Source organism: Sinocyclocheilus rhinocerous, unplaced genomic scaffold (genome assembly GCF_001515625.1).
Source record: "Sinocyclocheilus rhinocerous isolate Xijiao unplaced genomic scaffold, SAMN03320098_v1.1 scaffold1152, whole genome shotgun sequence".
In the NCBI taxonomy this organism is placed as follows: Eukaryota; Metazoa; Chordata; class Actinopteri; order Cypriniformes; family Cyprinidae; genus Sinocyclocheilus; species Sinocyclocheilus rhinocerous.
The window spans coordinates 1,761,253-1,777,838 of record NW_015625590.1 but is presented as its reverse complement, the minus strand read 5'-3'; the positions used below and the strand labels follow the sequence as shown (position 1 = coordinate 1,777,838).

The window sequence follows — 16,586 nt, the reverse complement described above, 5'->3', positions numbered from 1 at the left end:
AAAAAAAAAAAAAAAAAACACACATTTAGATTTGTACCAAATAAGAGAGTTACATGAACCCAAGTTTATTTGTTTGGCACATTTCACACACACAGTAAAGTAGTTTCAGTTCTGTTTTAAAGGGGTGCTATTATGCTTTTTCACTTTTTCGACTTTAGTTAGTCTGTAATGTTGCTGTTTGAGTATAAAAAAGATCTGCAAAGTTACAAAGCTCAAAGTCCCCTTCAAAAGGAGATATTTTATTTAACAGAAATCACTTTTCAAAAACTACAACGAACGACTCGTTTGGACTACAACGCATATTTTCCGGGATTTGTGATATCACAAATATCGACGAATGGGACGAGACCTGGTTGAGCTGCACTAGAGAAGGCAACGAGTGTTATCACTATGTCGGAGACACGCTAGTTTTCCCAAGGCAGACGAACTTAGAGTGGTTACAATCATCCGGGTTTAAAACACGCTCAAATTGATTTGATATTGACGCAATATTTACACTGAAGCTCGCAGATGGCTATGGTAAGGGGCGTGACATTTCCCGACCAGGCGCCGAGTGCTGCCAATCACAGCACACACTGGCCCAGCTAACCAATCACAACACACACTGGTCCAGCTAACCAATCACAGCACATTTCGTATTTCATAAGGCGGGCTTTCATTTGATACAGGAACTATTCGAGCCGTTCGTGCCAGACTGGGGAGAGAGGTGTTGTAATGTAAAATATGTGAAAAATAATGTGTTTTTCAAACAACCTAGTATGAGAGCCTGTTCTAGTACACCCCAAAACAAAATCAAGACTTTGTAAAAGAGCATAATAGGACCCCTTTAATATTGAATACATCGCCGAGCCCTAGTTGCTCACACATTGCAAAACCATAACCACCATTCAGCCCAACAAAGGTAGATCATGCTACTAGCTTTGAGGCAAGACTAAAAATGGAGAAAGAAGATATTCGACAAAGCATTATGCCAGCTGCACACCACTACCATCACATGAGCCAAAGAAACTGAGAAGAGCAAAGAGAGACTCAAATTTCCATAACATGGCTTCCTAAAAATAACTGCGCAGAGTGAACCTTAAGCACTAGTAACTGCAATACAAAAATAAAAAAATGTAGAAGTTCAACCCCATTAGATCTACTTTCATTTCCATCTATCTGTCCCAATCTACACCATGCAGAAGTCACTTGAATTACAGCACAAAATTAATACATAGTCTTAACAGATGACTGACTTGTGAAAGGATATCCACCACACAATACAAGAATCAATGAGGGCCATAACAATGTCACAAAGCAGCCTGCTTGAACCACCGTGCTCCTGCGAGAGAGAAACATTAAGCTTCACATGACATTTGGTGCAGCATCATCATTTCGTTAAATTAGGAGGTTTGTCACAAAGGTGGACGTGTTTCTCCACTGGTCACTATTTTTCATTTTGTAGTGATAGTGTGTTCAGTTTCAGCTGCGAGACTCTCCTTACCGTGTTGACTCTCAGTACTCCTTCTATGATGGAGAAGATAAGGTAGAGCAGTCCTACCCCCACCACCCTGTGCAGCAATGCTCCTAGTCTTGGTCTGCAGCAAAAGGTGGAGTTATTGAATGAGAAGTGTATAGAACTATGCTGAAGATTACTCTTATAGCAAATGATGTTATTAAAAGTCTAAAAAGTAATTTTTCAATATTATCAATGTTAAAACAGTTATGCTGCTATTATTTTTTGTGGAAAGAGTGATAAATTTTTTTCAGGATTTGATTTTTTTTATAATAATGTAGTAAAGTGTTTACTGTCACTTTTGATCAGTTTAATGCATCCTTGCTTTATAAAAGTATTACTTAGACTAGATTTTAATCCATTTTGTTCAACTGCCTCAATATATTACTGCTTCAAAACAACTTACTTGACTATGCCATATCCAAGGCTAGCAATGATGACCAGTACTCGAGCCAGGGTTCTTTTTACTGCTGAAAGTACCTCTGCAAACACCACTGCACCTTGAACTACACATGCAAATAATGCACTGTAATGACTGCATTCACTATAGTAACCAAAGCTTCACAGCACATTTACACAATCAGTCACATCAAACATAAGCCTCAGGATTTATTAATATAATAGACCAGATTACTATAATGTACATCAAAACAGTTTGCCTTTGTGTTAACCATAAAGCAGCTTTATTTTTACATTTACTAGATTATCAGAATTATAAAAATATTAAAAACGATATATTAAAGGGGTCCTATTATGCTTTTTCAATTTTTTAATTTTAGTCAGTGTGTAGTGTGTATGTTTGGGTTTTTTTCGAAAGGCGGGCCTTCATTAAAACCCAGAACTAATCGAGCCGTTTGTGCCAGGATGGGGAGAAAGGTATTTTAATAATGTAAATTATGTGAAAAATAATGCGTTTTTCGAACCACCAAGCATTAGAGCATGTTCTAGTACACCCCCAAAACAAAATCAAGACTTTGTAAAAGAGCATAATAGGACCCCTTTAAACAGTCTTCAGTTTCGTCACATTATGCATGACATAAAATCTAACCTATTTTGAGTGCAGTAAATTATCTCATGTTTAATTGCCAATGCATTATGTTGTAATACACATACAAAATATCAAATTTCAGCTGCAGACACACAGTAGGGTCTCAGTTCAAGTTGTTTGTGAAATGAACAAATATATATAACCGGTTTTAACAACACATTTTTGAGTTGCGTTACCTGAGTGGCCATCGTAACGGATGCTCTGGAACTCTGCATAGTAGACTGCCTTCTCAAGCATGCCCAAGAAGATCACTCCTCCAATCCAAAACTGAATCCGAAGCAGGTCTCTCCAGTAACATGCAGAGAGAGCCAACCACAGCACGCCCAGAATCACATAGATGATGCACATCACCATGTAGAACTGAAGACAATGGGCATTGAAACAGACAATTAGAACAAAAATATGGCTGGAAGCTTTGTGAATGAAAGAACCACCCAAAATGCTGCACAAAATGCTGTTGCTACTTTCACATTTACAATAACATACAAAATGAAGCCTTAAATAACTACTGCAGTTAGACAATTAAAATAAAGAAAGAAAGAAAACACACACACACAGACAATGTGTACTCACAATCATCAATGGCCATTCAGATGCTGAGATGTATTGATGGGTGCCGTACATCCTGACCTCCACTGTATAATATATTTTTAAAACTATTAATATTAAATATATATTAAATATAAATGCTAATTTACTTATAAAACTGGTCATTAAAAAGGCCCCTTTGATGTCAAAGCAGGTTGTTCTCATTCACAAGACATTATGCTGATAATCAAAGATCTGGCTTTTAGAGTTCCACAATAGTTTATCACTACATAAAACCTCATTATTACCGTTAAGGTAAGTCTAATTAGAATCTTACGTTTTATGCTTGATTTTGATTCTTTGACAGATGGATTTGCCTCAATTCTGATGATGAACATATAAGGGCTGTCTTCCCAGGTTTGTGCCACTGCAGTGTGTGATTTAGACAGTTTTTCCTGCAACAACAAGACATGCATGTAAAAAAAGAGCCAATTTAAAAACCTTTTGTGAATCATGATTCTGTGCTTTAATACTCACTGAGGTCTCCACTGATAAAGAGTCTTTGCTTTTTGAAGCACTTGATGGGTTTGTTGCCGCAACCTGATCATGCAAACATTTGAAACATATCATATCAGGGCATTAAAATGAGTCATTCACCCAAAAATCTGAATTGTCATTTTTTCCTCACTCTCATGTTGTTCTCATTAACATATAAGTTGCTCTTTTTCATACAATGAAAGTAAATGGTGACTATGACTGCAAATGGTTTCAGGAGATTCAGAATATAGTGCAAACGTCATAGGGACTACTTTTATTATGTCTTATATTGTTTATGATCCTTTTTGAAGCCTGACAGCCCCCAGTTCCAATTGATTTTATTTGTATGGCAGAGAGCAGCTCAGATATTCTGTTAAAGATTTCCTTTTGTGTTCTACAAGAAAAAAACTTCACAGGTTTAGCGGGTGAATAAATGATGACAGACTTTTCATTTTGAGTGAATTCCTAAAAAAAATATTGAAACAGATTATGAACCAACATCTTTTGTCTGCCCTTCTGTCTTCCCTGCGTCCCTCCTTCGTCTGCCTTGTGAATTTGTGGTTGGCTGAAACACAAAAGAGAGCCGACAATGTTCCAAAGGTGTTTTATACAGCAAGTAAAATTTTGGATTGCAGTAATTAAAAAAATATATTTTTTTATAAATAAAAAACATTTTTTCTCTAAAATGATTCTGGCATTGTCATTTCCCATTTCGCAATTCCTTCCCCACTGGACAAAATCTATGCAGGATTACTAGTTTAATAGCAATATGTTTATGAAAGGTGACCCTGGACACACACTCAAAAGAACCAATGCTTGGTTAGACCAGACATTCAAATGAACAGCAAAGTCTGCTGATTGTTTAAGCTTTGGCTATTTAAGTTAACAATAAAACAGACAGAATCTGTGTCAGATAATCAGACCGACAGATGAAATTCCAATTACAAGGCTCTTTGGAAAACTGGATTCTGATTGGTCAATCACAGCATTCTGTGCAGCTGAATTAGGCAACAGATTTCCTACGTAGCTAGCTGTCCTAGTTTCATATATCCCTCCACAGTCTCTTTCTTCTCATATAATCTTCTCAAATCAAAATTTCATATAGATATATGTTAATTATTAAATTCAATTATGTACTCAATCAATTTTGCACATGTGGATGACTATATACACACGCTACCACCATTTTTGACCCTGAAAAAACCGTGGTTTAAAAGCATCAGTTCAACTTACCGAAGTCATTGATGTCAGCCGTTTAGGATGATCAAAGTTTTCTACTGCAAGCTGGGGAGTCCAATAAAAAAAAAAAAACCTCAATGACAGATCTTTTGGCATTCGTGTTAATTTGTCAGACCTGTTTGACCTGACTAAACTAAAAAATACAAACTAAAGCTAAATGCAAACTGTTTTATGTTTATCAACACAGTGACAAAATGTACATTCATTTAACAAGTTATGCACGAGAGAGTGAAGATGGCATGTACCTTATTTCCAGGAATACTAGATTCACACTTTATAGGCTCATACTCGTGGTATATGTACAACCCATTGCTTCCTTCGCGCTGTACATAGTTGTTGTTAAAATAGAGTGCTGCTGATTCAGGCTTTTTTGAAGAAAAGAGAATTGTGCATATTAAACTGCTGTTCACTTCAAATTCAAAAATAGCACTTTTTAGAAAAAACAAACTTACATCAAGTCCAAACACTTCATCGTAGCAAGGAGAACTCCGCAAATACCATGCTATAGTGAAGTTTACAGGACCAGCACACGCTTCATTGAGCACTGAAATATGAACATAAATAATAATCAAGTCAAGTTTACAGGACCAGCACACGCTTCATTGAGCACTGAAATATATACAGCATATGAATACAAAAAATAATCAGAGCAGCCAAAGCATGGCATTCACTGATGAACTGGATTAAATTACTTTGAAAAAACTCACAATCGAATGAAAACAAATGAAAATTTTTTAAAATTAAATTTAAAATTTTGAATAAAAAATAGCCTGTCAGTGTTAGAGAAAATTTGGAGAAAAAAAATGTAAGAAAAGTAAAGAGCATACTCACATTTTATTTCAATTAAAGTATTATTGAACATTGTCTTCGGAAAATAGTAGAACTTTTGCTTCGCACCTTCCTAAGACACACAAAAAGGAGGATTCTCACAATTTCATGATCTGACTAATCACCCTAAAAATGAAATACCTCATGCTCATATATCACACAAGAAATGCATTTGTAACTATAATAAAAAGATTAGAATGAAATCAGCTATATTAAGGCAAGACCAGACTAAGAAATCCTGTAAAGCTACTGCCTAGCTTAGCCTCATCCCGTAGGACACATTTTCACTGTAAGCAGATTACATCATATTATCGATCCCCAATATATATTCTACATATTCTTCAATTCAATAACTTCATTTATAGTAGCTGTTAACTGGTGTGTGTGTAAAGACAACGGACTGTCATGACTCTGAAGACACAACACGAGCGTCAAGATTTCACTTAGCCTGGATACTGCAGGTGGGGATGCACTTACATTATCCACATCCAGGACCCAATTTCCCGGCTCTGATATAGCAGTCAGCGGTGGTATTAATACAAAATGAAGAATGACAACAAGCAGTACTCCTCTGAGTCTTGCCGATACCAATGATACGGTCGTGACAGTCGCCATTGTTAAGGAAGCAGATGACGTTCCAACTTGTGCGCGAGCTACACTTCCCTGTGCAAATCTACATCCTGTTCGACGTCACTTGGTGGGAGGGAAGAACAAGGGGGGAGAAAAAGAACAACTACAAAAACACATTTAGATGTTTTTTTTTTGTTAAGTTTTTATTTATTTGTTTATCTGTTTATATTTATTTTTATCCACTTTTTTTGTTAAGTTTTTATTTATTTGTTTATCTGTTTATATTTATTTTTATCCACTTGTTTAGGCCTAATTATTTTAGTAGATTACCACTGTGTTTTGTATTCTGTTGCTTTTTTTGCTTTGCGTCAACTGAAGTCACATATTGTTTTGTTTTTTTAATAATATTTGTGTTGTACGTATCCCCCTGTGAGTGTTATATGTTAAAAAAGTACAAAACAGTATAAAAGTAATAATACAAAAATCAGAATAAGGGTACAAGCAGGTGTAAATATATTTTAAAAAGTAAAAGTCTTTTTTTTATAAAAGTCTTTATAGCTTTCTCATTCATAAAGTCTGTAATGCTGTCTTTGTTCATTCTTAAGTCAACAAAACCATAAAGCTTTTTTTATTAGTAAACTTGCATTTATGCAATGCTTGAAGTGGAAAAAAGAAGTGCCGTGAGAAAAGTCTTGAACACTGAATACTTTTATTGTTAAATTTTCGTATCTTATACCACAATATAACGGAACAATCAGTTTAAAAGTTCTGTAATTCCATACTATATTTTATGTCTTTTTAACTTAATTAAGCAGTAAAAATAAATGATAATTATAATAATTAAATAATTATTATAAATAATATAATACATATTATAATAATTATAAAAAAATTGATTAATTAATTAATTAAATAACAACACAAAAATCAAACAATACAAATACCATATATGTATGTATGTATGTATGTGTATGTGTATGTGTATGTGTATGTGTATGTGTATGTGTAAGTGTATGTGTATGTGTAAGTGTATGTGTATGTGTGTGTATATGTGTGTGTGTGTGTGTGTGTGTGTGTGTGTGTACAGAGCTGTTGACCTAAATGAATGTTACAACAGTTAAAAGTTATTTTATTCATAAATCAAAAAGTGCTGTTTCTAAAATTCTACATACTAATATTTAAGAACATGGAGAATGTAATACAACATTTTCTCACTAGAGGGCGCGTAATACATACCTATATAAAATGGGCATGACAAACGAGCCTTCGGTCAGCCTACAAATTGACGTCCTGACGCAAAACCTCTGCAGTGTTGTTTGTGAAACTTGGCTAGCTGGTTTTAGGACCCAGAGTTTGACAAATCAGTGGACTGGGTGTGGAGAGCTACTCTATCCATAAAGAACAGAACGCCTTTGGGAAACTGTTTCTACTTTTATCTGTTTACCTGAGCAGCTGGTCTTTTCTTCCTCTGTACCTTTCCGGTGGACCTATTCAGCGCCTTTGTTCTGGTAAGTTCTCATATGAACGTAGTTTAAATGGAAAACATTGCCCATTCCTGGTGTGCGTCAGGATTAAACCACAACGGCCTGCTAAACTGTAACTTTAAATTTGATTTTACAGTAGTTAAACCAAGACAACGGCATAAACCTCATGCGTTACAATTCATGTGTTCATATAAACTCGACTGTAGAGTGCTGACAGTCATAATGCAGAAAATGTTTGTTTATTCAGTGCATTATTCCGTCAAGAGAAAAATACCATAGTAACTACAGGTAAATACCATAAATAGTCTTTTGAAGGAGTTGTAGTGAGCTGATTGTCATATATGTATCTTTTGCACTATATTTAGATACAGACATAAAAAACTGGCATAATCATGTCTAATCATTTGTTCAGAGTGTTCTCAAGATGTTTCTGGCCAACAAACTTATTAAAGGGCTCATAGATGTTGTCAGGTAAGCCTGTACTCTCACTACTGCTTGTCCAAATAAAAACATATACATTTTCAACAATTCATCGATATCTTTTTTCCTTTTTCATGCAACACAGCAACGTCGACCAATTTGTTCCTTCTGACCCTGTAAGTTTGCATAATCTTTATTTATTTATTTATGTTTCATAGTGTTGAATGGTTGAGGTGTGCCATGTCATTAAGCACTTTGGCAAATCCAGGAAGTCAAATAAGTGGTGCATTGAATTCTTGCCTTGAAAAATTTTAATGTACTTATCACAGTACTTCACTTGTCTGTTCTTCCAGCCTCCTCCCAAAAGACCACTTGCATATGCAAACCAGAATGAAACCGATGAAGAGAGGCAGTTTCGCAGGGTGTTTCAACAACTTGCAGGGGATGTGAGTACACCTGCCATGGCCGCAGACCTTTTATCTGTTCTTTCAATGTTGTTTTTAATTTCCATTTTATTGCAGTGTCTGAATGACCCTGTGATGCCGTTTAAACAGTCTGTGTTCAGTCAGGAGCCTAATTCACTTTTAGGAAGTTTCTATGTTCATCATTCTCTTTTTTGGGGAGATTAAATTTCCTCTTCTATAACCTGGGTCTTAATGTACTCTCCCGTACCCCTCAAATGATCCCTACACCTGCATACAAAGGCCTATCAAGGTATTTGAGTCTTGACTATAATACCTACAGTACTACAATACAATACAATACAATACAATTTTTTCCAAATCAAACACTTGAACGCTTTCATCAGATGTTCTGGTTTCAAACCAGAAACTTCCACAACTTCCACAGGCATTGCCTACATTCCATCACTTCGCTCCACCCAGCAAGGCTTTCCCTCTGTTTTCAGAACAGTTTATTGCCATGATACAGGCTTGTATATATTATTCAGAGTTACTGATCTTCAAACTGACATGGGTGTGGTTAAACCAAGCTAAACTAGTCCAGGGGCAAGAAGTATGACTGGATCTTCCTCTTTTTCACATTCCTGCCATTGTGAAGTAGACTGTCTCGATGGGTTTGGTTTGTGTTGAGTCATAGATGGGCGTGGAAGCCTGCTTTACTGGAGTATTGGATTCATTAGATGCAGGAGTGCTCTTTAAAGTTAGAGAGAGCACTCTTTCCTTTTTACGCTTTTAGAGAGATCATGTAAGTGAGTTTTCCTATCACACAATGGTTTGCAGTTTGCACTATTAAATAAAACCGTGGTTCTCAACCGTTTTGACACAAAAGCCAAAATTGTCCTCAATACCATTGTCTAACACAAAATTGTAATTATTTGAAATATTTCCACTGTATTTCTACTGTAATTATGACAATACTTCTACAAAACTTCATTAACATAAATTGACTGAACTGACTGAAATTAAACTCAATTAATTTTGCGATTCTATAAGATTTCAGATTTAGATTCTGTATGTTTTTCAATAAAAACAATTATTGAGGGTATAAAAATATTTTACATATTGTTTTGTGGGTGTGCTTTTAGCATTTTAATTATGTGTTAATTCATTTATTAAATTAACTACAGTTATGAAAAATTAATTCCTGGTAGGTTATCTGCACAGTTAAAGACTGACAATATTCAAGAAACAAATCTCTTCCATGAGCACTTAACTGCATCTTGCAGAGAAAAAAAAAATTCGGAAACACTTTAGAATAGGGAACACTTATTCACTATTAACTACGACTTTTGCCTCAATAAATTCCTAATTTGCTGCTTATTAATAGTTAGTAAGGTAGTTGTTAAGTTTAGGTATTGGGCAGGATTAGGGATGTAGAATAAGGTCATGTAGAATAAGGTATTAATATGTGCTTAATTACTACTAATAAATGGCTAATATTCTAGTAATATGCATGCTAATAAGCAACTAGTTAAGAGACTCTAAAATAAAGTGTTACCAAAAATTATTTTTTTATGCTTTTACTCTTCTGGAAAATGTTTGAAACTTTGAATTGCTTGCACTTCTCAGGTTATTGCCTCCTTATGATAAATCACATGTTGTACTCCTCATTTGTAAGCATATGCTAAATGTATAATCATAAATTAATTTAAGTCATCTCCTGTCCCTGCCGTCCTGGTTTGAGAACTACTGATATAAAATACATATTTTACATGCAAGTTCATGTTCTGTCTCTGTGTTTTAGACATTGCTAGTCTCTGTAAATGATTTTAAAATTAAATCGTTCTGACATCTTTCATTCATTTACTCTCATCATAGGACATGGAAGTGAGCCCCAATGAACTGATGAACATGCTTAACAAGATTATTTCCAAACGTGAGTTTCTTTAACACACACACACACACACACACATATATATATACAAATGAGCCATGAGCAATTATGTAAAAGATTCTAATAAGATTATTAGACTTATTTTTATTATTTATTATTACCTTATTTTTACCTGTAGATGGTGACCTGAAGACAGATGGTTTCACTATTGAGTCCTGCAGAAGCATGGTGGCAGTAATGGATGTATCCTTCAATATAAAAATGTTAACAGATAGGGGCTGGGTATTACATTTTGTGAATAACTGCACATACTGTACGTCGGTTTATCCTTAACGGTCTGCTCTCAGAGTGACAGCACTGGAAAACTGGGATTTGAGGAATTCAAGTATCTTTGGAATAACATCAAAAGATGGCAGGTACAAACACGGTTAATTTTATTATTCATTTATTTCTTATTACTATTTCATCTCTGTATCTGATTTGAAGCGGGCAGAATGCTAGAGCTAATGAGCTGTAACTGACGAAAATAACCATAATTTTTACCCTTCCGATTGCGCTGCTAACATCATAAACGGCTTTAAACTGTCAATGTTGGCAAATGACCATGGAATAAGCAGGATAATCAACGGCTTGCCGTGCATTAAAGGATTTTAAATGTGCTTCGCATCGGGTGGTTCTTGGCCTCCACGTCATGTATTTAAAATCCTTTAATGCACGGCAAACCGTTGATTATCCCTTACTTATTTTATATTATACAAAATTTATGTTTGGGGGAGTATTTTGTCTTACAAAACTTTGATGTGCATCATGATTCATTTATTTATTTAATTGCTTTAGTAGTGAGTTTGCAACTTAGTATATTTAGCTTTCTGATGCATCCAATAGATTTCCCTTCACTGTCATAAATGTTTCTGAGCAATCTGTTTTTGTTAATACAAGGGCATTTACAAGAATTTTGATGCCGATCGCTCTGGTGTGATTGGGTCTAATGAGCTACCTGGAGCTTTCAAAGCAGCAGGTGAGTAGTGTTGTCAGAACTGAAGTGGTTCACTTTGTGTTGCCATTTTTAAAAGGCATGCTGAAGTCCTCTATGTGCTTTTTTTTTTCAGTATTGTGGAAAAATGCTAGTATATCTACCAGTCATTATTCACAGTCAACAAGTCAGATTGGAATAGAATAATATAGTTTGTTGGTCTAATTTGTAATTTCTCTTCCCTCTTTCAGGGTTCCCACTCAATGACCAGCTTTTCCAGTTGATCATCCGGCGATATAGTGATGAAAATGGCAACATGGATTTCGACAATTATATTGGGTGTCTTGTGCGCCTGGATGCTATGTGTCGTACGTTGACAGATTGTTTTGCTCTCTTTATTCTTTCATCATAGGCTCAGTATTTTTACAACTCAGCGATTCAATTCAGCATGAATTGCCTTGCTAATGTTGTTGTTGTTGTTTTAGGTGCCTTCAAGACACTTGATAAAGACAGCAATGGCACCATTAAAGTCGACGTTCAAGAGGTACTGTATGTGAAGTATAATTAAAGAACACAAAGAAACAACATCTCTTAACTTAGCTCCTATATAACACTCTTTTGTATTTTGCTTACAGTGGTTGCAGCTGACTATGTACTCCTGAATGAGGAATAATATTCTTCACCATCTTGATTATGTTCTGTCAGTTCCTCTTTGCGGCCTGTCATTATCAAATGTCTCTCTGTTTTAATAACTGACATAATTATCGGTTTCATTGTTCGCTATGACAGCATGATCATACTGTGCCTCTACACTAGGTGGCAGCTTTGTTGCAACGCTTGTTTGCATTTTTAGAGGTTGGTTTATGCCATATTTCCATATTTTATTCCATTCCATTTGTGTCCTTTTCATTTATTCCATGACTGTTATTTTAACATTTACAAAGAGCATTCAACCATAGATTAAAAACCATGTTCAGAATAGAATAGTTTTAGAATAGATGATAGCTATTAAGAACATTACAGAACCATATTATTTAATCACTGAAAACATGAATCAGCTGTCGGTTTTGCTGTTATTATGCTGATGCTCAAATAAACATTATTTGTTTTGGACATACAAAAGCAGATCTCCACTCATTACTTTTGCAAACACCGGTTGCTCTGAGCAACGCAAGTGCGCATCAGGGGGTGAAATAGAAAATGACTGGCAGTTGCAAGAGCCAATTAAAATCCCCAGCGCAAGATAATGATTACAAAAACAGCCAATCGGCATCACGAAGGGGCGGGGCTCGGAGTTACCTGTGATGAAGACAACTGGCTGCTCCCGCTGAGTATATGATGCTGAAATCAGATCGACAAGCAAACACAGGTGTTGAGCGCGAGTGGGTGAACAAAACGGCTTTGTCTTAATTGCGCCATCCTCAGGGAAAATAACACTTAAGCGTGTAACTGGTGTCATACGGTAAGCTGTTTATCATTTTTTTTGAAAATCTCGTTGAAAAATAAACTTTAGATATTTTTTGTTACCTAACTTACTTAAAAGTATATCAGAGAATATGACGTCTGTTAATGCTGTTGTGTTGGGATATTATTCGTTTTCAGGTTATTTTTGTCATCACTCCTATAGTTTATTCTGATATGATTAAGTTATTAAGGTTGTTAGGTCGTTGTTACTAAGGTTGAGAGCTTTATTCATGTAATATAGATGTGAAGGCAAATAATAACATAATCATCTGAGAGATTTTGCTTCATGTGATTTGGTTTAAGATTAATTCCACAAAAGAAATATATATATATATATATATATATATATATATATATACAAACACATAATTTACAATGTATTATATAAATAATATAAATATAAAAAAGGAGTAAATCAAATGTTTCATTTGAACAGATTATTATTATTATTCAATGTTATTACAGCTCATAAGGTCAAATTTTGCTTTTACTAATTTGCTTTTGCTGTTGGACTTACAAGGAAATTTCGAAAGAAAATAGTATTTTCTGCTTTGATTTAGTCTACTGTCCATTGCGCTATATAAATGCTTCATTCATTCATTCATTCATTCATTGTGTTTGGACAACGGTCTCTCACCAATGAGCAAATGAAATCCCCTCGTTAAGCCCATGTCCACCTGTGGTTTAAAACCCACGGGCAAATCAGTGCAATACATTATACAGTATGCAATATACAGGGAATGCAATAAGATGAATAAATCTTACCCTTTTTAAGAGACTCGTTTGATATTTTCAGGTATTAAATGTTGACTATTATCAATCAAGATTTCTGCTGCCTTCCTGGTATAATGCAAATCAAATCAAATAACAGTAAATGGTTTGTAGACTAATAATAATCAAAACATAAAAAGAAAAATGTAAAGTTTATAAAGCCCATCATAAATTGGTGCAATAAATTCTGCTCAATTTAGGCTAATGAATCTAACATGAATCTAAACAAAAAACTTAATTAACAATTTGTCTGCATTAACCATTTCAGTGGTTTACCCTTTATAAAAGTATTGTGGGTTTGATTCCAGTTGTTTCTTCAAAAACATTTTGAAAAACAATTTTCAACTGTTTCAGAATCTGTATTAATGCATTTCATGATAGCTTGCATTCTAAAATAATTATGAACCTGTGAACAACATTTACATTTGTTTTTAATTACTGACATACGGTGGCCGAGAAGTGCAAAGCAAATCACAATTCTGAAAACAAAATAACAAATTACAAACGCAAATGCAAGTCTAAAAAACAAAATAACAATTCAGAAAGCACAACAACAATTCAGAAAACACTATAACAAGTCAGAAAACACAATGACAAATCAGACAAACCGGAAGAGGTAGGTATAGTTTGAGACAGCGCCATTGGTTTGGGATTACTCACCGCTGACTGGACGAGACATCTGTCAATCAACGTATACAGGGAAGAACCAGCCGAAGAACAGCAGAGTCGTGGTAGAAAGTTCGGAGATGGTATTAAAGTAGCTCAGTTTAAATGTATTGTATGAATTGCCCTTACTAGAGAATAAAAAATACGGAGTGTCTATTTACACTTAGTGCAAATAGCCCGCCTTGTTGGCAGAGGCTATGGTACAGTAATTCCGCCCTGCAACGTGTGATTGGGCTAGTCAACACTTTAAAAGTGGCTGTAAAATATTGATTTCATCTAAGGCTGTGGCTAGTGTTGGGGGTAACGCGTTACAAGTAACGTGCGTTACGTAATAATATTACTTTTCTGAAGTAACTAGTAAAGTAACGCATTACTTTATAAATTTACACATGAATATTCGAGTTACTTTTTAAAAAAAGTAACGCGAGTTACTTTTTTCAGTTTAATTAATTTGCTTTAAAAAAAATGTAATTACTTAATTAAAATGAACGTAATCACGTAGAATCACGCACTCAATGCGTGCGCGGGAACAGACATAGTCAGAAACGGAGATGGCAGGTCAGAGCTTTACATTTCTGCGATGGAAGTATTCTAATTATTTTGAACTCGTCGAAGAAAGGGAGAAGGGGATTGTCGTTAAGTGTAGATTATGTGTAGGTGAAAAACTCTTGTCAACTGCAAAAAACACCACTTCAAATTTAAAAAAACATCTGCATGCAAAGCACAGCACAACAGAGATGGACGAGAAAGAGCCGAATGATACCTGCACCCCGCCTCAAGCTAAACAACAAAAGCTTGATTTCAGTTCACCTTCACCAGGTAAAACAATTAGTTCGACTGAACTCAACAAATTGGTTGCTGCTTTTATTGTCGAGGAGATGCAGCCACTATCCACTGTGGAGGCGCCTACATTTCGTAATATCATAAGCAAAATCTCAGTGACAGGCAAAAGGACGGGGGGCGTGCTGCCCGATCGCAAAACCTTTACAAACTTTTTGGACAATGCATATATGGAAATGGAGACAGACCTAAAGAAAATTTTGCCGACCTGGAATATGTTTCCACCACTGCAGATCTATGGACTGCTCAGAATAAAAGTTTTCTGGGCATTACTGTACACTGGATCGACCCTGCTAGTCTGCATCGCCAAAAAGCTGCAATCGCCTGCAGGCGATTTCGTGGGAGACACACGTACGATGCCATCGCAGCGGAGATAGAGCAAATTCACAGCTCATTTGCTCTTTGTGGTAAGATAACTGCCACTGTCACGGACAATGGCGCGAACTTTGTAAAGGCATTCAGAATGTTTCAAGCTGATGATGATGAAGCAGAGAATAATGAAGACGAGGTCATCTTTACAGCCTTGCACGAAGTCTTACGGGATGACAGTGAGACCAGCGAAAGGTATATTCTCCCTCCACATCACCGATGTGCATCCCACACCCTTACCCTTATATGCACGAACGACGTAGTTAAATTTTTGACGGCAGAGGAGTTGTGTGCGCTGTGTGAACATGAACATGATGTAGTTCTAGACTAAATGGGAATGTGCATTAATTCATGCCACTCACAAAAAACAGATTTAGTATTCATCAAAATGAATTAAAACAGTGAAATGCAAACTCAGAATATGATGCAAACCTGCAATAATTAAATATGTTAAATAACACAAATGTATCTAATCCCATTTTATTAACCAATATCTTTGCTGTTGACCTTTGATGATCCAGTTCAACCATACTAATAAGCAAAAATTACTTTAGAGAAACTAACAATTGTGCTTTGTTTTTTTTATTGCTGAAGAGTGTTTCTTCTCCTGCGTTCTACTGTACAGACGTGAATTTACTTTTGCTTGAGGTTTATTCATTACACTTTTTGGTGTGAAAGGGCTTTTATATTTGCTATAAATAGAACTTCTTATATTAAAAACAATCAAGCCCTGCTTATATTTAAAAAGTAACGCGAAAATAACGCAAAAGTAATATAACGCATTACTTTCCATTAAAAGTAAGTAAGTAACGTAATTAGTTACTTTTTTAGGGAGTAACGCAATATTGTAATGCATTACTTTTAAAAGTCACTTTCCCCAACACTGCCCATATGCCATGACATGATTTTTGGTCAACACATGATCAACCGTTTCTTACAAGCTGTACACTTGAATGATTCTATGGTGAACCAGACAATAGGTAGCTATAATATAATTAAAACTAATAAAAATGAGAAAAGATTTGTGTGGAGTGGCGTGTGGGGTGATTTGATGGTCTA

The 16,586-nt window shown here is 35.4% G+C and overlaps 2 protein-coding genes across 4 annotated transcripts in view; one reads left to right on the top strand and one right to left on the bottom strand.

Annotated features, from left to right (window-relative positions):
• LOC107756677 (transmembrane protein 87A-like) overlaps nt 1–6,346 on the bottom strand; it is a 15,533-nt gene extending 9,187 nt beyond the window's left edge. For 2 of the 3 annotated variants that reach the window (XM_016573887.1, XM_016573879.1), the window contains exons 1-13: nt 6,153–6,346; nt 5,679–5,748; nt 5,300–5,391; nt 5,093–5,212; nt 4,842–4,892; nt 4,108–4,173; nt 3,609–3,671; nt 3,409–3,526; nt 3,117–3,178; nt 2,720–2,903; nt 1,902–2,001; nt 1,484–1,577; nt 1,250–1,321 (exon numbers count right to left, since the gene is read on the bottom strand). In XM_016573887.1, coding sequence (XP_016429373.1) covers nt 1,250–1,321; nt 1,484–1,577; nt 1,902–2,001; nt 2,720–2,903; nt 3,117–3,178; nt 3,409–3,526; nt 3,609–3,671; nt 4,108–4,173; nt 4,842–4,892; nt 5,093–5,212; nt 5,300–5,391; nt 5,679–5,748; nt 6,153–6,290 — 1,230 coding nt within the window. In that variant the 5' untranslated portion in view covers nt 6,291–6,346. The remainder of the gene's footprint in view (nt 1–1,249; nt 1,322–1,483; nt 1,578–1,901; nt 2,002–2,719; nt 2,904–3,116; nt 3,179–3,408; nt 3,527–3,608; nt 3,672–4,107; nt 4,174–4,841; nt 4,893–5,092; nt 5,213–5,299; nt 5,392–5,678; nt 5,749–6,152) is intronic. The other variant, XM_016573893.1, reaches the window with a different exon arrangement.
• Nucleotides 6,347–7,527: 1,181 nt separating this feature from the next.
• LOC107756655 (calpain small subunit 1) lies at nt 7,528–12,534 on the top strand. Its single transcript, XM_016573854.1, has 11 exons — nt 7,528–7,753; nt 8,142–8,200; nt 8,295–8,325; nt 8,503–8,595; nt 10,429–10,486; nt 10,623–10,687; nt 10,792–10,860; nt 11,384–11,462; nt 11,669–11,785; nt 11,903–11,961; nt 12,053–12,534. Exons 2-11 carry the CDS (start codon nt 8,154–8,156, stop codon nt 12,077–12,079), a joined length of 645 nt encoding a protein of 214 aa, XP_016429340.1. The 5' UTR covers nt 7,528–7,753; nt 8,142–8,153; the 3' UTR covers nt 12,080–12,534.
• The last annotated feature ends 4,052 nt before the right edge of the window (nt 12,535–16,586 follow it).

Coding starts and splice junctions, on each gene's coding strand:
- LOC107756655 (XM_016573854.1), top strand. CDS start 8,154: ATGTTTCTGGCCAACAAACTTATTAAAGGGCTCATAGATGTTGTCAG. Junction 8,201..8,294: donor GGGCTCATAGATGTTGTCAG/GTAAGCCTGTAC, acceptor CATGCAACACAG/CAACGTCGACCAATTTGTTC. Junction 8,596..10,428: donor TTCAACAACTTGCAGGGGAT/GTGAGTACACCT, acceptor CTCTCATCATAG/GACATGGAAGTGAGCCCCAA.